This window comes from Chiloscyllium plagiosum, chromosome 13 (genome assembly GCF_004010195.1).
Source record: "Chiloscyllium plagiosum isolate BGI_BamShark_2017 chromosome 13, ASM401019v2, whole genome shotgun sequence".
Taxonomy (NCBI): domain Eukaryota; kingdom Metazoa; phylum Chordata; class Chondrichthyes; order Orectolobiformes; family Hemiscylliidae; genus Chiloscyllium; species Chiloscyllium plagiosum.
Genome location: NC_057722.1, coordinates 5,430,789 through 5,458,041, shown reverse-complemented (window position 1 = coordinate 5,458,041; position 27,253 = coordinate 5,430,789). Strand labels below are relative to the sequence as shown.

The 27,253-nt window shown below is 40.6% G+C and overlaps 1 protein-coding gene across 2 annotated transcripts in view; it reads right to left on the bottom strand.

Annotated features, from left to right (window-relative positions):
• The window catches only part of hdlbpa (high density lipoprotein binding protein a), a 70,711-nt gene extending 43,847 nt beyond the window's left edge, over positions 1 to 26,864 (bottom strand). For both annotated transcript variants that reach the window (XM_043701738.1, XM_043701739.1), the window contains exons 1-8: positions 26,767 to 26,864; positions 11,958 to 12,033; positions 7,530 to 7,642; positions 6,321 to 6,475; positions 5,437 to 5,652; positions 4,644 to 4,850; positions 4,013 to 4,228; positions 3,093 to 3,299 (exon numbers count right to left, since the gene is read on the bottom strand). In XM_043701738.1, coding sequence (XP_043557673.1) covers positions 3,093 to 3,299; positions 4,013 to 4,228; positions 4,644 to 4,850; positions 5,437 to 5,652; positions 6,321 to 6,475; positions 7,530 to 7,605 — 1,077 coding nt within the window. In that variant the 5' untranslated portion in view covers positions 7,606 to 7,642; positions 11,958 to 12,033; positions 26,767 to 26,864. The remainder of the gene's footprint in view (positions 1 to 3,092; positions 3,300 to 4,012; positions 4,229 to 4,643; positions 4,851 to 5,436; positions 5,653 to 6,320; positions 6,476 to 7,529; positions 7,643 to 11,957; positions 12,034 to 26,766) is intronic.
• Positions 26,865 to 27,253: the final 389 nt, after the last annotated feature.

The window sequence follows — 27,253 nt, the reverse complement described above, 5'->3', positions numbered from 1 at the left end:
GGCTGTAGAGAAAAAAAAACAACTTCTGTTCTATAAATTGTGTTTTGAAAATGGCAAATCTTGTATTTATTCTGATGAGTGCAAGATGAGAAGCTTTGACAATGTCTCCCTTTTCAAGGTGAGAACAGAAATACATACAACTTACAGAAGTACAAACAAATTTTTTTAGTCTGGACTTAAACAAAAAACAAACCTCAAGTTCTGGAAGGCAAGGGAATTTCAATTTCCTTGAAAAAATAAGATTTAAATTAGAGTGTAAACAAAGTTTGTGCGAAGATTTGTAGCTCGGGTGCTCGTTGTTGTGGTTCTGTTCGCCGAGCTGGAAGTTTTTGTTGCAAACGTTTGGATTCTATGGATTACCTAAAGAACACAAACCAGACATCCCACTCAGACCCATAGTATCACTACCAGGGACACCATCATACAAACTGGCCAAAGAACTACAACAGAAACTGAAACACCTGGTCAGCGGATCCAAACACACTATACAATCAACACAGGAATACTTGGACATCATCAGAAATATACACATAGACAAAGAAGAAACCATGATATCATTCGACGTGACGTCACTGTTCACTTCGATTGACAAAACCCTAGCCAGAGAAACAATAGCCAACCTACTGGACATACAGAACAGAAAACAGGACGCTGAACCTATCAACAAAGACGGCATACTTAAACTACTGGACTTGTGCCTCACAACACACTTCACATTCAACAACCAGATATACGAACAAATCAACGGAACACCCATGGGATCACCAATCTCGGGACTCATAGCAGAGGCAGTTATGCAAAGGTTAGAACAAACAGTCCTACCACAAATTCAACCTTCATGTTGCTTGTTGTCTGCGTGTGTGGTTACTAAGGATAGCTGGTCGTGTCGTTTCGTGGCTAGTTGATGTTCATGTATGCGGATTGTTAGTTGTCTTCCTGTTTGTCCTATATAGTGTTTTGTGCAGTCCAAAAACGGATACCCGCGCAACTTCATCAACAGATGCCTAAGAGAAAGACCACAGAACGAGGACATACCACAACCAAAAGGACTACCATACATCAGGAACATCTCGGAACTGACAGCCAGACTACTGCGACCCCTAGGACTCATAACAGCTCACAAACCAACAGCCACGCTCAGACAACAACTCACCAGAACGAAGGACCCGATACCCAACATGAGCAAAACTAATGTAGGTGTACAAAATACCATGCAAGGACTGCACTAAACACTATATAGGACAAACAGGAAGACAGCTAACAATCCGCATACATGAACATCAACTAGCCACGAAACGAAAGGACCAGCTATCCTTAGTAGCCACACACACAGACAACAAGCAACATGAATTCGACTGGAACAACACTACTATCATAGGGCAAGCCAGACAGAACAGCCAGGGAATTCCTAGAGGCATGGCATTCATCCACAAACTCCATCAACAAACACATCGACCTGGACCCAATATACCAACCACTACAGCGGACAGCTGAAACTGACAACCGGAAGCGGCAGGGACAGACCACTATAAACACCGGAGGAAACATCAAAGCAGCACTTAGCAGGAGGCTCCCAAGCACTGATGATGTCGCCTAGCCAGGGGACGAAACGTTTGCAACAAAAACTTCCAGCTCGGTGAACAGAACCACAACAGAGTGTAAACCTTCATCATGGCTTCAGCTCCACCCAAAATATGAATTTTTATTTTCTCTAAAAATAAGAACACTGGGAATGCCCATCACACATCTGGAACATGGTGAATTCATTTTAAGAGGATTATGGTCACTGTTAAAATGTTCAAAAAAAAAAATTCAGTCAGGTGGATATGCTACTTAATGGGCACCAGCACAGGATAAGAGAACTAATTTAAAAAAAAACAACCTTGTGCCATCTGAAATATATGTTACCAGCAGATATGGGGATGTACATTCATAAAGACTTTGACAGGGAGCAGAACAACTGAGGGTTAATGGGTTGGTGCTGATCATCATCAGTTACTACATATTTTTGGAACTTGCATTAGCACCTTAGAAGGCAGGAAGGAGTTGACAGTACAGTCTGCATTAATGTTTGGATAGGTCAACTGGTCATTGCTTGTCCTTTTTTCTGCTAATTTCTGATCCAGATTCACTTGCTACGTGTAAATTTTTGTTTCTGATCCAGAAAAGGGGGGTATTATTAGAGTTACCAAACAGAGTAAAGCTTGAATTAGGTACTAAAGTCCTTGGGTGGGTAAAACGTAAACTGACATACAACAACAAGGAATACATACACTGAGCAAGTAAACAGGCCAGCAATCATTTTAGGAGCAAGATGAAGTAAAAGAAGGAACAGAGAAAGATAGCAGAAACATGGAGATTGTCCGTGATCAGGTCTCCATACCCCAACACCAAACCCCTCTCCCTACACACACCAATCTACTTGCATTGCAGCATCACAGTTAATATACCATCCCTTGGGACAACTCCTGAGAACAAATAGACAGCTGGGCATCAAGGAGAATACAAGTGCTGTTTTGGGATTCCAGATAATGCTCCCAGAGGGTGGAGGGTAGTACATAGAATAAATATTAAAAATGTTATTACTGAGATCATAGCTCTTTGAAGGAATTATGCAGAGTACAGCATGAAACAGCTTAGAGTCAAGCAAGACCACCTTATAAAGGGAGGTAAAATGTTATTTTAAATCTTACAAATTGTATTATCAGAACAAGTGGATTTGCACTTTTGTTCCACATGCTGGCCAGCTAAGGCACAAGGCAGTTCGACATTTACGTTCCAACTTAAGCATGCTCTGCCTTTGAAGAGACAGGGTTAAATCCCTGAAAGCAAGAGTGACTGGCACGAAGGCAATCCAGATCAAAAAAAAAAGATGCTACTGTTACCATCTCCAGGTAACGCATTATACAAACAGGTATTGGGTGGTGAGAATCAACTCCAATAAAAGCACAACAGTCAGAGCATTTACAGAAAGCAATTAGAACACAGAAGAAGTTATCCAAGTCAGGCAAAATGCATCACCAGAATAAAATTCATAATCTGTGCATAATTTAAATCTACAATTGCAATAATCAGGCAATGATATAACCTACTTTAGCATAGACTTCAGTCAAAGCCTGCCCCAGTTTGTCAGGCTCACCACGAAGGATGACAGTTTCAGAATTGCTATCCGAGGGTGGGATTTCGACAGAGACTCCAGTCCGTTCCAAAATCTCCTGCAGTGAGTTGCCTTTGGGTCCAATAACATACTTGTGTTGGGATTTCTTCACCTCTACTGCGATCGTTGTGGTTTTCTTTTTCTAGATGCAAAAGATTTAAAAACTAATTAGTTTAAAGGTTGCCCTGTAAGTACAAGACTGGTGTGGTACAGGAAAATCTAGGTTTCATCTCTACAGTGGGCCAACTTATCCAATTTTAGTTGAGGTGGCACCAGAACCAGACAGGAAAAGAGGGAAAGTTAAGAAGGATTATAAAATTTTCTTTTTGGATCATTATTCAATGACATGACTACATCTGTTTTGGCACTTGGGTTCAACTACATAAGAAAACTGAACATTCTACAAAGAAGGTAACATCTGTGGTCAAAGGAGGAAGATCAACATTTCAGGTTGATTAAAGTGGTGTCATCAGCCTGAATGATAATTCCAAAGTGTTTGACCGTAACCCCACACAAGTTTAACAAGTAGATTCTCAATTAATATTTGACTCCAATCTTCATACCAGTTTAATTTCATCTCCACTTCAGCTGTTCTTTGAGGAAAATAGCAGACTCCAGGTAATTATCCCTCCACTAATACAAACTTTCCTCCATGATTAATCATAAATAGGTGCAGAAGTTCATGGAATCACAAGTATAAACTTCATATTGCACTGTTGTGCTGCTAACACACTGCAATGAGTTACAGTCTATACCAAATAGTCACATCCTTTGTGTATCTATCAGTGGCAAATGCCAATCAGGTTTGAAATGAACATATATAGTGAAAAGGTATTGTTTTTATTTGCCCTTTACCTTATCTTCATAGATCCTCTTGATGCGCGAGACAGCCTGTGCAACTTGTTCTTTCTCACCGGTGATAACAATCTCATTCTTCAAGACACTTGGAGGCGGGATATTAATCCGGGTTCCCGTCTCCTGCATCATCTCCCCAGCAGTCTTGTTGAAGGGGCCAGCAATGAATGGGTGATAGACTTTCTCAATATTGATCCTCTCAACTGCACGTTTGTCCTGTGACAAAGAGGGAGAACATTTTGATTCAAACTTAAAGCTTTCCTGCCTTTAAAACAGCATTACCAAGCACGAAGTCAGTCTTTTGTGTAAACCTAATCTCATTTGTTGCATCACTGCTGCTTTTATTCTGTGCCATTTTACCAGATGATCCACCCGGTATCCGGCTTCACTACGCGAGTTGTACACTTAGCTTCAAAATATCAACTTTCCAGAGGAGAGGAAGTCAAGAGGTTGTTGAGAAGCCTTTAATAAAACGGGTGCAGCTTGGCTAAAATCAAGAAGCACAGGGGTACGTTATATGACAGTGTAAGCTTGGGATGTGTATTTAATAAAAACTCAAAGAACGGTGGATGCGGTCAGAAACAAATGATGCTGGAAAAGCTCCGGCTACCTTAAATCATTAAGTGCATACCTGTTCAGCAGATATCAGCAAGATTTCATGCCGTGCTTTTTCAATGCCTTCTTTAGTGCCAGTTATTTTGATCTGGTTGCTGGGATCTTCAGGCCGAGGAATCTGGATCTTAGTCGCGGTTTTCAATTCCAACTCCTGCAGTTTCTCTCCACTCTTTCCAATCACAAATCGGTGGTGTTCTTTGGGGATGGCTACTGTTGCTGAAGCCTAGGACCATTAGGCAAACAAACATAACGGTTTAGCACTAAGCATAAATACAGGCCACACCTCAGGAAATAAACATGCTATCAACCATGACAAGATTTCAGAGGTATCACAAACACTACCACCAACCAAAAGTTAAAGTTAAATAAAATTGGAGTTAAAGATCAGAATACAAAGCTATTTTCATGCAAAATAACATGAATTGTTGAGACTATGCTAACAGATAGCAAAAACAAAACAGGAATTTTAAACAAAAAATTGATTATTTCCCCTTTACCAATAGCACGTAAGAGAATCTCACCTCCAACTATGAAGGTACACCTTAGAGAATGCAAGGCTCCTTCTATAGTACGAGAAAGCATGCCCACTTGAGGTTCTATATGGAGCACGAAAAATCAGATCTCTAGCCCCACAACTGCACTTCAGTTATCCAAGCTTATTCATGAGATCCTAGTGACTAATCAATTTTTTTGACTTGCATAATATATTCTCACCATATATTTGTAATCAATCTAGCACTTTAACCATTTCATGTATTGAGGCAAGCATGTTAAAATTTTGGATACCTCGTCTGTCCACCACTGATTACCTGAGTCTGCAGCTTAGCAACAATCTCCTTCCTCGCTTTCATGACAGCCTCAAGCTTGCCAGAAACCATGATGGAAAGCCCTTGGTCCTTAGCCAATGAGAGTTCAATGTGCGCACCAGTCTTCTGCATGATATCCAGACAGATCTTAGCTTGATCTCCTTCGCCAAACTGGGTTATTTCTTTGTACTTGCGCTCTTCTAATGGTACATGAAAAACCTGGTAAGAGGAGAGAGAAGTTCGCTTTATCTCAATTCCTTTGCTATTTACACACCATTGGTCTCTTTTACAGTTTCCTGTCCATTATTTAACAGAAAGACTACACAATCGATTAAAAAAAGATTCCTCTGTGCATTTCTGTTTTTGAAACCAAACAGGGCAACCTAGATTATCCAAACAACACATGCAGGGAATATTGTGTTTGGATAATCAAACGTTCTGATTAGTTTACCCAAGCATCAGGACTTGAACATCCTGTTCGGGTAACAGAGGTTGTTTTGTGGTCATGCCAAGTTTTTCTAATTGTACTGCTCAGGTTTTTGTACCAGAAACTTAATTTGCCAGTTTCTTTTTCTCCTCAAAATCAACTGACCAGCTGTTCATCTCCAGTATTTTCTTCAATTATAATGTCCTTAGTATATCTAAACGGCAAATCTGAGAAACATTTGCAGAATTGAAAAAGACACATTTAAGGTTTGTTTTTAAAAAATTTGAAAGGTTTTAAAATGTTTTGCTGTGAGCTAAATTTGAACCCTGGTCTCAGAAGCAAAAGTTGTACTTACAAAGCTGCTCCCAGAATTAAGAATTCATCAGTACTCTCTACCCTCACTCAAGTGTGGGCTTTGATTTAAAAAAAAAAAAAGAGGGGTTTATTCAGCAAGTCATACCTGGGTGATGAGAGAAGATTTAAGTGGTCGGATTTTGGTCCATGCTCCAGACGGTTCTGTTGTCGTCTCTCCAGGAGTAGCTTTTTCAGGGAGAGGAGGAAACGCTTCCTTATAAGTTGGTACCAGATCGGTCTCATCTTCAGAACCAACACTTGCTGTAGGAAGAACAAGAAATTGTTTTGGCCGGAGTCATTAGCACAGTTGTCAACATCAGAAGAGTGACAAATATAGTAAGCAATTGGCAGGGAAGAGAGAATTGCAACAGGACTTCACTATCTACAGCTGTGGTTATTTGTTGAGAAAGTAATGCTTGACGGGATACATTTTTAAGCCAAAACTATGTGACAGGTTTGTCTCCATAAGCCTTGAACCTTCAAAAGTGCACAACACTTACAAACATGAACTATGAAGCAAAGTGGAGGGAATGAGGTGGGCAAAAAAGGGGAATCTAGTCTCAACTGTTGACATCATGTCAGCCTACTCCCAATTCCAGAACCCATGAAGCAATTTGTCTGCCACCAATGGTATCCACAATCCACATCTTCAAATCACTAGGTTGTGCATTACCTGGAGCCAGTGAAATAAGCTCCAAGCCAGCAGATCTTTATCTGACTCTGGTGGTGGTGGAGGAGAATATAAAAGAGTATCTGGGAGACAGTGTTACAACAAGATGAGAAACATCGCTCAGTCTGCATGTGAGATGCAATAATGGAGTTACTATTTATTGTAAGCATAAGAAAATATAAACAGAATACCTGCATATTACGAGAGCATGAGATCACCATACCACATCCCATAACTTTTGGGGAGTGGGAGGTGGGGAAAGTAGAAGAAACATAACCGTTAACACTGCACTGGAGCTTGAGGGGACAGAATCTGGAACAGTCAAGGCTGGACATCCCCTTGAAACAATAACAGGTAACAGTAAAACAAAATCAATTAACAATTTAGAACTGAAAAGCTAGTCTAATGCACTGTCTTAAAGTACTCTCCCTTGAGATGCAAAGTGTGTCAAACTCCTGGGCAAGAAACCCAAGTGACAAACAGCCTTGGGATTGGAACTCTCAACATGCTGTAAACAAATTCATCGAATTAATCAGTGATTTAAGACAAGAGCACACAGCCTCAAAAGGAGGACTTGGAGAGAAAGTAGTGCAGCGCTAGCAGCTCTTACTGTTTTGGATGTATGTTGCAGAACTGTTCACTGACCTTTTGCTTGCTGTTCATTGAGGCCACTCCTGTGCTCGGCAAAGCTTTCAGGTGTCAGTACAGCTACGGAGCTCATTGTCGATATCCCACGTACACGAGGTCCGGGTATGCCACTGACAGACAAACATGGCATAATATAGATACCTTTGTCACATTTCACCATTAGAACACAAATCATTAAATGCAGACTACTGAAGAATCAAAATGTGTAAAGCATTGGGTTGGACTACATCTTACATCGATTCCTCCAGAAATTTGAAAATTACACACAGCTTTTGTTTCAATCACATTTGCTGTATTCTGATCTTCCAACGTTAAAGCATTATAACATACAGGAACTGGGGAAGGGGTAAAAGCAAAACCAAAAAGGCACACAGCTGCCAAAGCCAAAAGGTGTAACTATTAACAGAGGACTTGAATCAGCAACATTCTTTTCTTGGAAGCAAGTGGAAGGGTGACCTCAAAGCTTTAAAAATTATAAAAGAGATCTCATAAAAGGCAAGAAATGAAAGAAAACACATTTAGATCCAGTAAGAGCCCAAACCAGGGCAATTTTAAGAAAAGGCTGTTGGAAACTCGAGCAGAGCATAAAAATCACTGATCAGGTTGGGCCAAGTGGCCTGCTTCCATGCTTTAAATTCTATTGTGACTTATTTTGCTTAGTCTGTTGAAAATAAAACAAAATCAGTGGAATGTGGTTCCTCAAGACTGGGCAAAACTGGCACTCTGTTACAAACATAGTCAATGACAAACAAAACATTTCATCTGAAACAAGTGGAGATCTAGTGTCCAAACCAATAGCGATGATAATTTGATCCAGAAAGAAAAAGGATAATTGTCGCATTCTTGAAAGAGGCCTTGAAGATGTTTCTGAAGCATTTCCTTTGTCTTTGTTGTTCACTTGCCCTGTCAAAGCTTGGAGTAGAACATTTATTTTGGGAGGCTCATTTTAGGCACGCAGATGAGATGGCCAACCCAGCAGCGCTGATCAAGCTTGGTCAATGCTGGGGTTATTGGCTCAATAAAAGAACTCTCAGGTGAGTGTTTATTAGATTAATGGATTTACAGCACCTTGCAGAGATGGCAATGGTGGTACTTCTCCTGAGTTGAGGAATCTGCTGTACATAATTCATTTGAGCCATATGGAGGATGGATATCAGTATTGCTCTATAGGTCATGAACTCAATGCTGGGTTCAGCTTCTGATTTTTTTTTAACACCCTCTTTCTCAAGTGACTAAAAGGCAATGCTGTAACTCAGCAGCAAAATCTGCTGTCCTGCTGTGTGCATAAACTTTGAGCACAAGTTGCAAAATAATTCTGAAAATTAATGCTGCCTGTGCAACATAGCGATACACCCATCAATACCTTCTCAGTGACGCCTGGTCCTCCAATCATCTTGGACTTTCTTGCCCTTGGACCAAGGCCTTGTTCTGTCAAGCTTCTATGTTGTCATGTGCTGTGCAACTGTCAGGCCATGTTAAAATAGTCAGTCATGATTTGGAGATGCTGGTGTTAGACTGGGGTGTACGAAGTTAAAAAAGTCTCACCATTCCGAAAGCTAGTGCTTCCAATTAAAACAGTTGGACTATAACCAGGTGTTGTGTGACTTTTAACCATGTTAAAATGATTCACATACAGGCATCTTCCATCCCGCAAAATTACACTTCAGAGCCTGGAATACTGAAATTACAGCTGACTGGAATGGCGCACTGCTGCCATTGCTGGGGATCTTGATACTGCGACCCTAAGCGAGACCTGGTAAGCAGCACAAGAAATAATTTAAAAAGTGGAAGTTACAAGTTTCTTCTGCAAAAGCAAATCAGAAGGATGGAGTTGGCTTTGCTGTTAAGAAGCAAATCAGTTGGCCATCTCAGAGACTTGCTCCTTGCAGGATAAGCAAAGGCAACATGACTTTGAGCTCACTCTTGCCCAGAACCAGTGTCCTGCAGTTTTCAGTACACTCCAAACCAGAAGCTACAGACTAGTTGAACAATGAATTTTACACCAGCCTCAGGAAGACTCTAGATGGATCCAACCTGGGGACTTCAACGTCAGAGCTGAAAAAGACGACAAACATGTGGGAGATATTAACCAAATCGGTCAATGCGATAAAAGGATAATCACCTGACAAATTGCCAAGAACACAACTGATGAATTCATTGCCTCAGTGAAGTCAAATTTACAAGTCTGTAGCTAGCTGAACATTCCTTTGTTAAACAGGACCAAAGCTGCTCTCTCTGCCCTTTGTTGCCTCTTCTCTACTCATGCACAATCCCCATACACAGCCTCTGTCTGCAGTCAGCCAACCCCGCCATACAAAAAAAACTTTCCTTGAGAGCAACTAGTCTCCTCCCATACACGCGAAGCCACCTTCCATGCCACCTTCCCACATGCAGCTATGCTTCTCCTTTTTCCTAGACAAGGCTGCTCCCTCACTCTACACCCATCCTCCCCTAACTTACTGCACACAGCCTAAGTTACCAAAAAAAAGACAACTTTTACACGGAGACTGCCAGTCAGTGGAGCTAAGTAAATACATGAGCGCAGCAGGGACCTTGAAACATAAGGCGGCAACTGGTAGTGGCTGTATAATGTGGTTAGTCATAATATCCATCAAATGAAAAAGAAACGTGTCATCTGCAGACAAAGAGGAAGCATGAAAACTTAAGATTGTTACTGCCCTCTGATGGATTAACTCACAGAAAATGGTTTTATGGTAGAGACCAAGTCTGCTGACTAGATTGATGAAAAAGTCAAAACACAAAAGATGTGGAGGACAAAAAAAAAATCTCAATTCCTGAAAATATCCAACCATTGATGGATTGCTTAACAATAAAACAAACAATGACTGATCAAGAACTGTAACATAGCTGAACGCATAACCAGGGCAACAAACCTGTTCCGAAGTAACATCCTGGTTTGAAGAAAATCCACTGAGGTAACAACCAAATCTACTTGCCAGATCAACCATTGGGGGAACGATCTTGCTCTCCCACCAATTAATCTGTCTTTCATTGTAAGGTATTCACAAAAGCACAATTTTTGCTTTTCAGCAAAGGGAATACAAAAACAAGGAAAAAACAACTGCTGGTGAAAATCAAAAATGCCACTTCTCCAGCACTGTAAGGTTTCAAAGAAACACCACAACTGAAGACCAGACTGCCACCACAACCTTCAGTCTGGCTATTAAGAGAAAATAAAGTTAACATTTTCACTTGGGCAGCATGGTGGTTCACACTGCTGAGTAACAGAGCCAGAACTCAATTGGGACCAGGGTTTAATTCCATCCTCAGGCTGTGTGAAGTCTGCACGTTTCCCAATGCCTGTGTGGGGGGGGGGGGGGGGGGGGGGGGGGGGGGGTGTACCTCTAGGTGCTCAAGTTGTGGATTGGCCATTGTTCAGGTGAGATGGATTAGCCATGAGAGATACAGGGATAGGGTAGAGGTGTGGGTCTGGGTAGGATGCTCTGCTAATGGTTGGTGTGGATCAATAGGCCAAATGACTTGCTTCCACACTATAAAGATTCTATGATTTACTGATTATTTTGCTTTAATGAGGAAATATCAAAAAGTTTTTGAAAAACTGGGTCAATTTAAAACAAAAACTTCTGCAATTGGGCAACCTACTGTTGTGTGATTTTCAAAAATGTGCTGTCTGAATACTGAAAAAGGTGACAGTTATTTAAGTTTTTTTAAAAATTGGAAAGAAGTGTCAGTTTACTTGAGAAATGCAGTAGCTGGAGAGCTGGATAACAGTTAGCTTCAAGTATACAATGCTGCTGCCGAAAAAATATTTGCAAGGGTAATTTTTATTCAACAAATTTTGTAACTTTGTCCCATGAATTCTTTTTTTTTTATAAAAAAGCCCAATTTCTTGACACCTTTCAAGTCAATGGGTCAATTTTCATTTATTCACCAGCATAAAGTAGAAAAAAAAACTTACAGAATAGACAAAAGGAAGGTAATTCACACACACAGAAGGTGGCATCACAACATTAGAGGTTAAAACAGCCAAGGGTGTTCATTTACACAAGATACTTGCGATTTGGACCAAAGGGTATTTAAAAATGATGTATTGCCATTAAACAAGTTAGGGAACATTGGTGAAGGTCCATAAAGCCTGTGGATTATAGAAGAAATGAAAGCCAGAGGGGGAAAAAAAAAAAGGCAAGTTCATCTGTTGAAGGCCTAAGGATAAAAAGGTTTAACTTATGGGAGGAGTGTCAAATTCAACTAAGCAGGAGGAAAAACAACTTTGGGATGCAGGACAATGTGTTCAGAAAGATGCAAAGTAGGAAGAAATGTATTTCTATCGTGTCTGTTACAATTGCTCTAAGGGTTTTTTTTTTTAAAAAGTCACCTTGTGAAGTGCTATTACTGTTACATGGAAAACAAAATCAATGAAGGAAAAAGTAACCCAAGACTCACCAGCTAAATGGTCAGTTGCCGGAAAGTCCGTCCTATAAATGGATTCCTGCCCACGTCAGCCTGCCAGCTTTTTGATCTGTAAGATAGCAAAATTAGGAAAGAGGGACTCATTAAAACAGCAGTTTCTGGCAACCAGTGCAATTAAAATAGAAGCAAAGAAAAAACACACCTCTTCCGAAGGGACCAAGCCACCATAACCGGAGCGCAACTTTAAAAATCTCAACTTTGCCTCCATGCAAATTAATTTTATTTACCAAGGCCACAGTACTTCCTGTTCCATGATAAGTTTCACATACTGCAACTACTTGCAGTTATGCTAGAAACCATATTCTAATGCCATGACACTACAGTACAGCAAAGAACCACACATTTAATGACTAGCCTACAAAATCAAAGGGAGAAAACATTTAAATCTAGCCAATAGCATACATGTCTCCAGAAACACACCTACATGCATAATGCCACAGCTAATTCACCATTCCAAATTTCAAAGTCAGACTTACAGACGCTCATACTTATGAATGCATCCCCCCCCCAAAACAGGGTAACAGTTTTAGAATCAGACTTGCGAATATTTCTTGTACTGTATTGCCCTACGATGTGTCCAGACTTGTGAACAGACTCAAAACAGAACCCATTTGCAACCTGGGGACTGCCTGTCCTGGAAACATTAAAAACCCTGAAATAGTCAAGCTTTCGAAACACATGCGGCTCTAGCTTATTAGCATTTAAAGTTTACATCTGTTGGGGTGGTTCTTTAACTTATGCAAGACTTGAGATTTAACATTTCAGGGTCTGGAACCACAGGCTATGGGAGGAAATGAGACAATAGAACAAGAGGACCTGCAAAGCTTATTTCAACAGCAGGAACAGATTGCTGCACCTTTAAGTCCCAGGCGCTGAGTTGAGATTCCTGCCAACCAGTGGCCAGTTGCCTATTAAAGTGGAATTTTGTCATTAATGACCTTAACTGCAATTCTTTCCCATTTACACCATGCACAAAAAAACAAGCAGCAAGATTTTTTTTGATAATGGAAACCACAGCAAGTACTAGATGACTTCAGCACACTGCTTGCTCTTAAAAAGGGACCTCAAGGCATGCTCCACATGCAAGGGTCATATGCACATCAGGTATACAGATATTGGTATCTGACAAATCATCTAAGAATCCTCATGGCATATCTTTGATCCACTTACAGAACACTTTTGCACTTCAATGCTGCACCTGAAGGCATGATAACACTATCACGTACTGTTGTAGCAAGGACACTTGACACTCAGGGATATGAACCCAGCTCATGGACTGAACTCAGCTGCAACTTCAGGTTATTACTTGCTCTTACCTAAAGGAAGACCTAGCTCCCAATTGTTTGATAGACTCCCAATCCAGCAATGCTCCAGAACTAGGGAATCAGTTTCTGTTAAAATGTATCGACAAGGCAAAAAAGCAGAAGATAGCAATCGTCCGTTTTTGTGAATGCTTCCATGTCATCAGTGGCAAATTAGAGGGCATGCTCTCAGGTTAACTCCAGGGTCCACTCCCAAAGGCTAGTTATATAGGACATGATACTAATAAGTAACCTAAAAGTTGTCAACTCAAAGTCCAACTATACACTGATTAAATCTTTTATTTTTGTATAAATCCAGGTCATGGGAACAAAAAGGGTTCAAAAAGTCAAGCTTGCCCATTTGAAAACTCAACACACTGAAGTTATACAGTCAGGTACTCACATCTGAAAAAGTGCTAAAAAGGGGTCCAAAAAGGGTGAACAGGCAGCCATTAACATCACTACAACTTCTTGAACCATCTACTGATCCACAACATAGCACTTCACAGCTCATTCGGCTTTTCTATTCAGTGATAGTTTCCATTTATTTCAGATACTCCAAAAGTGTTGCTATTCATCCGTTTGATGCAACATTCACTCACAGTCTCTTATCAAAAAGTTAAACTGACATACTTCAGACCCACACAACCCAAACTGCTACGGTAGTTTGTTTTACTAATATCTTTCAGAGACAGCCTACCAAAGCCTTCACAGAAAAAAAAAACTCAGTTCCTGGTTAAGTTCTAAGGTTTACCATTTTGGAGAATGTTCAATATAGTCAGCAAAACTGAAGACACTGGATTTTCTCAGGCAGCTGTTAAAACAGTTTTGCCAGTCTCATTCATAACCTTAGTACACATTATGTATTAATAAGTCTTTCATCAGACAGTGCTTTTCCCAGTTAAAATTACCTTTATTGTCTTAGAAAATAACTGATCCTAAATCCCTGATGCAAATTGTGCAACATGCAAGAAAAACAGGAGATTAATGCTGGAGGTTGGCAGCAGTGAGTTACTCACTGCAGCAGGCCACTGACTCGGTCAGCACCAACACTCACTCGGAAAGATGCAGAAACAAGATTAATCCACTGAAAGCACGTAGCTGTGGGTTTGCAGTTAACTATTCAACATCTTGTCACAATGACCTGTTCAAAACATCAGTTGAGAGGTCACCTGATTAATCCTGGGATTTCACAGATTGTGCCAGCAGCATTTACATTTTTTAGGAATATAGTACCATAATTAACAAGCTTAGTGGGACAGTAGAAGATACTAGAAATAAGTTTGAGTTAGTGCATTTATATGTGCACCAAATTTACATAATATAGATTGAATCCTTGCTCTGCTTTAGAAGTCAGGCTTGTGTATTGTTGCAGCAATTATTTGCTACTTAGAAAACAATCGTTCTCCTGAAGCTCTAACCAACTTTTGCCCTTCAAAAGAATGTATATAAAAAAAAAAGTATCAAGCTAGTAATTTATCTGACACATTGCAGAGCATGATCCTACCATAAAGTGGTTACCAAAGCTACATAAAAAAAAAATCAAAAAAATGCAATTCATTAATTGAAGCTTTTAAAGGACAGCTCAAGCAGCACACAGATTGCTGTATAACCTAAGTTTGTTTGTTCTTCATTTTTCCATGGTATTAGGGAAAAGAAACAGAACTATCATGTGAGATGCAGGGTGGCAGGAGGTTTAAATGGGGCATAAACACTAGCACAAACTAGGTGGACAGTGAAGCCTGTTTGAACTGCCAATTTAATAAGCTTTAATAAACACCCACAGATGCAATTAGATAATTTAAAGTCTCAAAAAAAAACAAATGCAGCAGTCAAGCCACAAAGAAACATTTGATACATTTAGATTAGAATTTTAATATCAATTTCTTTGGATTTCTAAGGCAAATATTGTTAAAACGCCAAAGTAACCAAAAACACGTGACAGTGGGTTTTGCACACAAGTGCTGTCATCCCTGACCGACAATCTTCTACAAACTTGATGACTAGTGTTTCCTGCAGAGAGACTAGTGTACAGTTTTGGGCATCCTGGTCTAGGATAAAGTACAAGAACTGAAATGATAAATAGGAGTGGGCATCGGACTTGAAAAAAGGCTATAGGTTGTAAAATTACTCAAGTGGGTAAAGATGACATTAGTCCTGTTCAAGAGCAGACTTTAATATGAACCTATGCTCTGGATCAAACAAATAGCTGAAGTGATATTGTCTTAAAAGATAAACTGTAGAGGAATAACAGGCATTAGGGAACAGGCGGATCTTTTGATACAGGGATCAGATAAAAAGTAAAACAGGACTCTGCATCGGTACTAGAGAAAGAGAGCAGTTGGGTTGGTGTGGCCTGTGTGTATACACATGTAGCAGGAATTAGAACCAGACAGAAAGTCAAAGCTTCAACCTCTCCCCGAATAGATGCAGTAATTCTCAAAAAAAGCTGAGTTATAAATACAAGTAATGTGTGATTTCTGAGCTATTTCAGAGACTTGGTTACAGGGTGACTAAGACTGGGAACTCAATATTCCAGATTATTTGATCTTCCAAAAGAAGAGGCAAAACGGAACAAAAAAAAGTTAGTGTAGTTTTGTTGATAAAAGGAAAGCATCAGTGCAATAGTGAATAGTGATAGAGATGCAATAGATAATGATGTGGAAACAGTTTGGGTGGAAATGACAAATAGCAAGGGGAAAAAGTCACAGATGGAAATGGATTAGAGGGCCCTGAAGAGTTGCCTTACTGTGGGACAAAGTATAAGTTAATAGTGGAGGCATGCAAGGGCAGTATAATCATGTGATTTTAATCAGCACAATCAATCAATTACACCAGATAGCAAGGGTGACATGGAAGAGTAATTTCTAGAGAGCATCAGCGATTGCTGCTTAGAACGTCTTACATAGGAGCTAAATATGTTTTGTGAGCAGTGCTGCCAAGCAGCCACTCAGAGGGTATGTGCACACCGACTGGTGTGTCAACACTGTTTACAGCATAGACTTCAGGTTCCAAGAATCATTGCCATGTTCCACTGGTGTGAGAAATCTCACAACAAGGAGACAGTCACAATTTTAAAAAAAAGTGGTGATTTAAAAACAGATAGAAAGGAATTTCTTCTCCTCAGGTACCAACCACCTGAAATTCTAGATCAGAGAGTGGAGTGTGGATCACCAGTAAGTACATAGAGGTAGGAGACTTTTGAAATTTCAGAGTTAAGGCCTGGAGTAATTCAACCATGACCTTGTTAAATGGCAGGGCAGGCTTAGGGGCCCAAATGACCATCTCTTGCTCCTATTCATGTTCTTCTTTGACAAGCTTGATTGGTGGAACAGAACAAAAATGATCAATTCTACCCATGTTATATGGGGAGGTGATAAGTGAAATGCACCTGGGAGAATTGAGTCCTCCTCAAAATTGTCACTCGAGTCCTAGTCATTGTATGACATGAACATCTTCAAGGTGGTACAGCAGCGGGTATGGTGTAAAGTTGCCCAAACAAATGGAAGCATGGCAAGGCTTCTTGCTTTGATATTTTTTCACCCCTATTATTTTGCTGTTACGTTTACAATTAAGAGGGTGCTAAAAGTCTGAAATAAAAACCAAAGTTCTAAAGTACTTTTTGTTGTACTGCTGAAGAATACTTAACAGTTGGAATAAGAACAGTGAATTTAATAGGCATCTGACAGTGGCTTCATCTTGCCATGAAGTTACAAGAGAACAAGATCACGTGACACTTGTGATGACAGATACCAACTCATTGTTATAATCACAGCAGGACATAACTCAGATCTGGCAGCATGTGAAGACAGGGAGTTTCAGGTTTATGGCCTTTCATTGGGAATTCAGTGAGCATTTGGTGCAATACAAGACACTGAATAGAAAGAAGCAGGAGCTATCAGGCAACAGGAAGCGATTCAGTCTATTGGTGGTAACTGCCACGCACAGAATGCAAATTAAAATTAAGGGTGCTTTTTGAAATGAGTTTGCAACAACTAGTATTCACTTATTTAAAATTAACATATTACATCCAACAAAGCCAAAAGTAAATGTATTTGAATGCAATACTAAGAGATTATCAAGATCTAGATTGATACTGAGCTACATGAAGAATATCAGTACAGTTGAACCGAAGGATTGAAGGACTAAAATTTGAAAAAAGAGACGACTAGATCTATTCACCAAAGGATTGAACATCTTAGGGCTGCACTGCTGGACATATTGCCACTGTTGAATGAAGAAATTCACATGTGCAAGAAAAACACCTGTAAGAGGCAGGTGGTGGTGTTTTCAAATCTCTTGGCCTTGAAGACTTTTAAAATGGAGGTGTTGCCTGACTGGCAGCTAAATATGGATCAGAAGCCATGGGATGTTAATGCACATTCTGACAAGATTTTAAAAACTCCACGGGTCAGCGAACTGATTTCTGTTGTGAACACAGGGGAGGTGACTCAACAATAGCTCCAGGTTTCATTCCTGATGAAGGGCTTTTGCCCAAAATGGCACTTTTCCTGCTCCTCAGATGCTGCCTGACCTGCTGTGCTTTTCTAGCACCATTCTAATCTTGACTCTGATCTCCAGCATCTGCAGTCCTCACTTTTGCCTAATAGCTCCAGAAGTCACAAGCATCAAGTTTGGATAACAGACTTGAAAATTCTGCTTTACATTGCTTGAAGTGAATTCAGGGCTGATTTTCACGTATCCCAGTTTGGACTGTCAGATGAAGGATGCTTGTCTTAGTTATGCAAATTTCTACCAAAATAGCAGCTGGCATAGCAAGGTCACAAAAAAAAGGAGTGATACGTATTTGCACTAAAGATGATTCAATAACCAAAATGGTACAGATGTGTGGTGTGGTAAGAGAATATTTCTTGGTTTACCCTTAACGTGAATGATTTTTTTTTTTTAAAAACTCAAACCCACCTTACCTTCTTAACTTCATTAAGTGTGGTCACTTGTGGGAAATGCAGTATTCCATTAGTGCAGTATAAAATTTCAACGAGTGGAAAAAAGTGGACCCACGATTATATATTTAAGGGATAAAACAATACCAAGACATAGAAGAATGCAATGAAATCTATTATTACATAAACCCAAGTGGCAAATAGTTGCCCCATTTCAACTTTCTTAAAGAAAAGGCCTTCAGCACAACAGTGTCAGTTCAAGATTATACCTTCATGTCCATAGAGGAACTTGAATCCACAACCTTTCCAATCAGTGTTTATGTTGCCAGCTGATACTTGAAGAACTACCTCCCGACTGATTATGAGCTTAGCCAGTGAAGCAGTTTCAGAATTCAACCTCACATCACAGGTGCAGTTAGAAATTGGACGAAGTATGGAAAGCAGCCAGCATCCACTGAATATATTGCAGGACTGGAGACAAAACTAGATTGAAGAATTTGTATTGTATTGTTTACCTGAAGAGACAGTGGTGTTAAGACAATGTCGTAGGACAAGTAATCCAGAGGGTCAAGCAAATTCTCTGGGACTAGAGATTTAAAACCTTCTTGAATTCAATTTATAAATCCTGAAATCGAAATACTGCTCCCAGTCATGGTTACCATGACAAGCATGAATTGTCACTGAAAACCCATCTGATTCACAAATATCTTTCAAGCGGTCGATACGACAGTTAGGAAATGGGTGACAAATACTGGTCTAGTAGGCTATACACACATTCCATAATTATATAATTTTTGAAAAATATTTTAACATACAAAATCAAAATCCTTACTTCTGTAGCTGCTTTACCTTGATCACCTCTGATCTAGCACCACTTGGTGGAAGTGCAGCACACAACACCAAAAGGTCAAGTTCACCAATTTCAAAAAGAGCACACAACACTGCAACTGGAAGCAATGCTTGCCACGTGTATGGATCAGTTAGACTGCCAACAGAGTCACACAAAACGCTGTTATGAAAGTTACAATAATCACAGGATAGGAGACCATTCTATCATGCCTGTCGCAACTTTGAAAAAGATCTTCAAATCCTGTGTAACTCTCCCTACAGCCCTGCAGTTATTTTCCCTTCAAGTGTATATTCTAATCAATTTCAAATTTACAATCAAATCTGCTTTCAGTACATTTTCAAGCCATGCACCCCAGATTACAAACACTGCACATCAAGCTTTAAGTTATCCTGAATTTAAAAAAAAAAATTCAGTCATCTTAAATCTCTCCCACCTGGATTACTGATTTGTCTGCACTTAAAGCAGTTCGTAGTGTTTTTTCGTCAATGAATTCCTCACTTAAAACTCCCTTTCACCTTCCAAGGTGAGGAACTCCTGCATCGCCAAATGATGTTTGGGATAAGCTTTGATGGCAAGGTCAACCAAATTGCACTTGAGAAAAGGTGATGGTTGTTCACATTACTGAAGTCTCTCGCCCTTGATACCCTTGTAGTCAATCTCACATCTCAAAGAAAGAAACAAATCACCCTTCCTCCAGCTGAAGCTTACACTCTTTGGCAAAATAACTTATATAATGTTCTTGCTGGTATTCTTTGATCTCCTGCATCACACCAGGCTATTTTTCTTTAGAGCGTAAACTAAGCATATCAACATGCTCTGCCACTTGAGATTCGCACATATAGTTACACATATGACTGAAGTGTTTGGGGGGGGGGGGGGAGGAGAAAAATAACCATCAACTTACCCTCAATTAATGAATCACCAAAGAAAGTTGTTGAAAAGTTACAAAGTGCAGAATAGTCATACCCTATTTCATGCCCATGTTGCATTATTGGGATTTGGGAGATGATAACCACAATTAAACAGTATCAAATTGTCAAAACAGCAACAACTTGTCTTGATGTAAACATGACTATCACATGGAGACAGCCCTTTCACAAAAAGGTCTAGCACAAACTTACACCTCAAATTGAGGTGGTACAAGCTTAATACTCATTTCAGAGAAAGAGACACCAATCCTTCAGTCTGGTCAAGTCTAAGTTTGACTCAGCCATTAGCAATCTCACTCCAGTCAGAAGATTCAGTTTCCCCTTCACCTACCTCTTCCTCACCTTGGATAATTTAAGAGCCCATTAAAAGGAATGCAAACTAATCAAAATTGGGAAAAATGTATTGATGAATACATTTTTAAAAAAATACTATGGGTGATTTGGTGAGAAGGTTCAAAGACTCTTATGGCACACAGAGTGCCCCTACCGCTGGGTCAGAAGGTCTGGGTTTAAGTCTCACCTGCAACAGGGTGGTATAACATCTTTAGATCAATTCAAAAATATTAAAAGATTAGAGTTCAAGCCTCACTTGTCTAGAAGTGAAGCTCATCCTCAAAGGAGTAAGTGCCAGCAATATCTGCCTGTTCTGATGGATACAAAAGACAACATCTTTCAAACAGTCAGAGGGTTTCCAGCAAATGTTTATCCCTGAAACAGCACAGATCAACTGAAGCTTCCAATTACTTGTAAGTTTGTATTAATTAACTGCTGTGCACACCTGGAAAATATTTACTGATAGCTACCTAAGCAATAGAAGCCCTTCAAGCCAGCCTCAGCATTCTACAATTATATACTTCAACACCTCAATCTTGCCAGCTCAGCACAGACCTGACATTTCAAAAATCTTGGTCATCTGCTTCCACACATCTGAGTGGAGAATTGCCAAATGAACAGTCACTGTACTCTCGGATCAACTATTCCTTCACATCTTAAGGGGAGCGCCCCCTTATTCTGTAACTATGCATTCTGGTTCACAATTTTCCCCACTAGTGTCAACATTTTAATATCTGCTCTGTCAAACCCCCTCAGAATCTTGCATGTTCCAATAAAAATCACTGCTCTTAACTCTAATGGATAAAGGCCTAACTTGTTTCGCCATTCTTGATACGTCAACCCTTTCTGATGAACAGTTATTATATGAATACAATTCCTTGCTTTGTGACCTTTATCTCCACTTAGTGAATAGCAATTAAATAACTCCACTGACATGACAGTTTGGCCAGCAGGAACAAAAATACTTCGTTGAGGTTAGAATGTGTCTGTGCAGTGCACTAATGAGAACTATCTCCCAAACACATTTTCCTCCCAAGCTTAAATATTAAAAAGCAGCATTTAAAAACTGATCAGCGTAAAGATGGTAACTGAATTACGACCTCTCCCTCAGGCTTAGCACAAGCCAGAACTGAACCAGAAATATTCTGAGTTATATCTGACATCATAGCTTTTACCTAATCAATGATTGCAAAGATTTTCCCAAGCACTTGTCCACAGGTACAAATTGCACACCTTTAAAACAACACAAATCAAGAATATAATTGTTGTAGTTCAAATTCAGGAATGCTGTTCAGCTCAATACACCAAACTGCCTTTCTAAGGAAATGAAGCAGCAAAATCTTCAGTGTTACTGTTTTGTTTAAGCACATTTGGAAAGTCTCTCAGGTTTCAGGTGTGCTAAATAAAAAGATTTTAACAGATTAGGTGCAAGTCAGCAAAATCGCAATTAACTTTTAGTCAAAACTCAGACAAAAGAGCACTCCAAAGATTTGAAAAATTTCATGCTGATATTAACAGCGAGCATACTCATAGGTATGGGATTCTTAATTCAACTTTAAACAAAATACATATTTGAGGGAGTGCTGCACTGTTAGCAGTGCCTTTTTGTTTGCCAATGTGTTGTTAAACCAAGGTAGCACCTGATCCTGGCAGAAGTAAACAGTCTCACAGCACAACTTTGAATAGGAGTAGGAGGGGGTACTCCCTGGAGTCTGAAGGACAAATTCATTAACTAACATCATAAACATTTGGTCATTATCTGCCATGCTCAGATTGTCTGCTGCTTCTTTCACCGCTGAGGAACATTTCATTACAGTGAAGTATTTGAGATACAAGATTACCGATGGCATTGATGAAAAGGCAGTTCATTTCGAGATGCAGTAACCGATACTCTAGCAGCTGACCCCCAGAGTTAACTTTTTTTTTGGGGGGGGGGGGGGCGCGGAGCAAATAGACAAATGCTAAACCTACCCAACATCCAATTACCTCAGTGGACAACAGTCAATCACAAAACCCCTGACTAATTGCTCCTTTTCCAATCCCAAAGCAGAGGAAGAAAAAACAAAAATAGTCTGGCTGACAGTAGATAGAAGGAAGTGAGGACTGCAGATGCTGGAGATCAAGAGTCAAAAAGTATGGCACTGGAAAAGCACAGCATTTGAGGAGCGGGTGAGTCACCGTTTCGATGAAGGGATTATGCGTGCAACAGTGACTCTCCTGCTCCTTCGATGCTACCTGAATGGCTTTGCTCTTCCAGCACCACATTTTTTGACAGTAGATAGACTCAAATGTCATAAGATGTAAACAAAGCTGCCACTCTTTTTCACTAATAGCTATCCAATAATCAAAAAGTGCTCAATCTGAAGCTCCCACTCTCGTGTTGTTTCCCCCTTCAGTCGAAGCAAAACACAGACACAGTATAGTTGAGGCAAGAGAGCCATCACCCATGTGCACAGGGACACGAGTTCTCAGTCTTCTCTCTCAAACAGCAGTTTCTTCATGAATTATATAGTCATTTTACAGGGAGGAGTATCCAGATAAGGCAGTATACATATTGATTGGGTAACTGCTACAAACAGCAAGTGTCAATAGCAAAGATTAATAAACTGACCTTGCACACTGAATGCTTGCAATATTGTTAAATGGCTCCACATAATGAATGCTTTTCCACCTTGTTAATCCATTGCCTTTGCCTCCAGCACCCCATTGTTAACTGGAAGTTCTTATCTGAACTGAGCCATGCTCAGCTGAACTTCGTTCCACAAAACTCAGAACTTAACCCTTTCCCTACCTGCTTATACCCTATACACATTCTCAACACCACAGACTTGTGACCACATTAAAGTTTACAGAACAGGTGAAAGGCAAAACATGTAACATCAGTAAATCAGAAGCTGTAGCACTTGGCCATGCAAGGATTCAATAAGGACTGATACTATGAACAATGCCTACAGTGCTCCAAAACTAAAAACGGTCAGAACAAAGTTATGGATTGATATTCGTGAATTTGTGGAAAGGAAAACACAGCAACAAGTATCGAACAGCTACAGACATTTAAAAATTTAGCTAATGCAGTACAGGTTTTCTAACATTTACAATCCTGATAAACTTGCAATTCAAGTGCAGTTGCGCACTAAAAGTGAGACATGACAGATGGAGGGAACAGTATCGGGATCCAAGCTGAACCAACTCAAGTGCTTCCCCATGAATTCCATTCCTCTCAGTCACCGTCTCACGCTGAACCAGCCTGTTCCAAGCTAGAATGTCTTATTTTAAAGTTGACCTCCAAATCCCTCATTGCCACTTCTGTAACATCATCCACTTCCATCCTTGCATTACTATCTACTATTCAAACTCTAATCAATGTTCTTTTTAGCTCTGGGCTGAACTGCCAATGTTTTCCCTGCCAACCTTCAATTTTTCACTAAAAGTCATCCAAAGTTTGTGCCCCTTCACTCATCATCCTAGTGCTTGCTGCCTGCAGTAGTTTGAATAAAGTCTTGTGCTGGAAAAACAGTACAGCAGGTCAGGCAGCAAGGAGCAGGAGCATCGATATTTTGAGCAGGGGACCCCAGTCCTGATGAAGGATCCTGTCTCAAACATGCACTCTCCTGCTGCTCGGATACAGTCTAACCTCCAGCCATCATGATCCTACACTCTAGAAATTGCTCCTCAAGGCTCTCCACTCTTGGAAGAAGTTCTTCAAAACCTTGTTTTGTCCAAGCTTCTACTCATTTAGACTTGTTTGGCACAGTTTAAATTTTTGTCCAATTCCTTCTAAGAAGCCTAATGATAGTTTAAAGGTAATGTCAACTAATTGCAGTTTATGAAGCACCTTATCAATTTTATTGTTGAAGGCGAAGCCCCTCTCTTTTTTGTAAATACATTAAGCACAAATGGGCATTTTCATGAGGAAATGGCCCAAGATCCTATATAGCGTAGACAATTAGCAGAGGTGATCAAAAGGCATGATTGAATATCTAGGTCATAAAGTGAAACGTGACCATGAATGTCTGACGTATAGTCACTGATGAGTTTAAAGGGGAAGCAAGGTTAAGTACAATAATAAAAAAAAAATACACGTGAAGGGTTAGATTAAATAATGGGAGGGGGTTTGAAATGAAGGTGGTGCTGAAAGACCTTTCAGCACTGTTAATTCATTGGTTACAGAATACAGACCAAAAGAACAGAAAAAATGCAGGGTTTTCACAGATTGTAAGTTTTGGAGTCAACTTCCAGCATGATATAACATTTAAAACATGAAGAAAAAACAAGCTACAAAAGACTCATGAAGATGGCTTTAAGAGATGAGGCTTGCAGTTCAGTTACTGGTTGGCAAGGAGAAATCAATTGTATAGTTTTTTTTTAAAAACCCAGGCTGATGCAATAAAATGGCCCATTTGCTTTTCTGAATATGTCAGACACATTATACATGAAACACTGTTCCAACATGCTGCAAGATTTCACTTTAGAAAGTAAAATATCCACTTGCGTTGATTGAAGATTTGGCAGAAAACTGAACGTTCATGTCAACTATTACATCCAGACCATCAAATGCAAAAGAATTTAACTGCGCAAAGATGAACATGTAAGCCATGACATATGCTATTGTCTTCCCTTAGTCACTCATTCTGACAGATCTAATAACCAGTGTCAAAAACAAAATTAACTCAAAACAGCATACTGCCATATTAACTCAAGTGATCAACTGATTTAAGTTTCATTCACATTATGTCTAAATTGATTTTTTTAAAAATAGTCAACTAATGGTTAACTACAGTGCTTGTAGTCAAAGTCAAGACTAACAGGGTCTCAGTCCTGATAAAAGGCTTGTGCTTGGAACATCAATTCTGCTGCTCCTTGGATACCGCCTGACCAGCTGTGCTTTTCCAGCACCACACTCCTGAACACTGGAAGGGCTATGGTTTTGATGGTGGGGGCAGGGGTGGAAAATGAGTTAGAACACTGCTAATTCGACACTCCGATAACTTAAAAAATGATAAGCCAGTTTTTAAAATACCAGTCCTTTCTAACAAAAAGGTTCATCAGCTGATCCACATGAATATTATTGAAATGGAAATTTTTGCCAAAATGCATTCTGGGTTCCACATGTACACTACTGATGAACTGATTTGATCTCAAAATTAGAAATTAAGTTAGAAACTCAAATACCCAGCCTAACCCCATCGTCAATCCAAAAAAGATTTACTGGTCTGTTACAACTGTGAACTGAATGAATACACACTGAATAAAACACCTTATTCAATTTAAAAAAGCAATGGGTATAAAGACAGGCAGTGCCAACTCAGCAACTCGTGGCCTATTTAATTAACATCTTCACACAGACATTGTGTACTGCAATGACTGATAATAAGCAAATTGCACATAAAAGTAGGAACTTTAGTAGGAACAAAGAAGCAAACAAATAAAGGTTGAGACTTTTTCGAAAAAGGTCTCCTCTCTACAGCTTCAGAAAGTGCCAACGTCACCAGAAAAGCTGATAGAGAGCAAAAGATTAAAAGGAAAAACCCGAAAATTCTTGGAGAGAAAAAAAACACATTGAAAGGAGACTACACAGCAGAGGTCACATATTGTAGGGAAAAGGACTTATCGGTGGGTTCGAATTTGCCCAGCTGCTAATATCCCAGACCTGTTCTGGGTTATTCCACGTAGCATACTCCATTACATAATCACCTTTGTCTGTCCAGCAAGGAAAGCCAAGAAGCTCCTAAACTTCTTTGCTTCACAAGGACGACACGATCGCCAGCCCGAAGGCGATGGGAATTGAGCAGCACAACCCTGCATTTTGGATGGTAATGCATCCCTTTTTAAGAGAGGGCAAGAAAACTAAACTTTGGGCAAGGCGGGGGGTGGGGGGGAAACTTTGAGTGAAAAACTTCTGAGCAGGAGTTTGTGCGCCTGCGCGGTGCTGACACGTCGCCGCTTACCCCTGCGGCGCTCGCGCAGAGAGAGAGAGAGAGGGGGGCTGGCCGCTCGCGCTCCGGGGCCAGCCCCAACAGCACAACCGCAAGGGGGGGGGTCAGGACAGCCCGGGGCTCCACACGGGCCTTCCCCCACCCAGGGAGAGCGGGGGCCGGTTTGGAGAAACAAACCCGCTTTTACCTCACCACCAACCGGCCCGAGGATGCCGCAAAGGGCCCACACCGCTCTGCAATTGGGGGGGACAAAAAAAAAAGGCCTCGAAGCTCCACTAACGCTCTCCCCACCCCCCAGGTTGGTGGGTGTCAAGTCGGGGGCAAGAGAAGGCTAGGAAAAAAGGAATTTTTTTTTCGTTTCGTCCCCCCCCCCCAAATATCATCAGCAAGAAACTGACTGGTGAGCTGCTGCAACGCACCTCCTTGGCCCCCTCTCCCCCCAACACCACCTTTTTTTTAAAAAACAAATAACACCCGTGCCCGCGGATACCGGTGTGGCGAACGGTTGGGCCCTGCCCCGGGAACTGACCGGGTGGTGGTGTCCTCGCAGCCCTCTCGGATAGAGAAGCTCCCGAACTCCAGAGTGAGTCGGCCAGCGAGGCCGGCCGCTTATAATCCGAGCAGCCCTCCAATCAGAGGTTTACACGTCAGAGCGGGGGGGGCGGGTCCTGGCTCCTGGTGTCGGGTGTTGAAGAAGAGGTTGAGGTTGGGTAAGGGGTGCAATGGCTGAGGGAGCCTGAAGAGTGGATACTTTTGTTGAGAGTGGTTATTGGACACCTCTAGGGCAGGTGAGCCTGGAACCCAAGCCTCCTGGCTCAGAGGTGGGGTCATGACCATTATGCCGGGGGTGGGGGGGGCAGAAAGAAGAGAGAGAGAGAGAGAACAGTTATGTGGGTATGGTTGGGAAAGCATTCTCAGGTCCCAGAACAAGACAACTCCAATTAGTTATAAAGACACAATTTGCTGGAAAAGCTTAGCAGCATCTGTGCAGAGAAATCAGATGTAACATTTCTAGA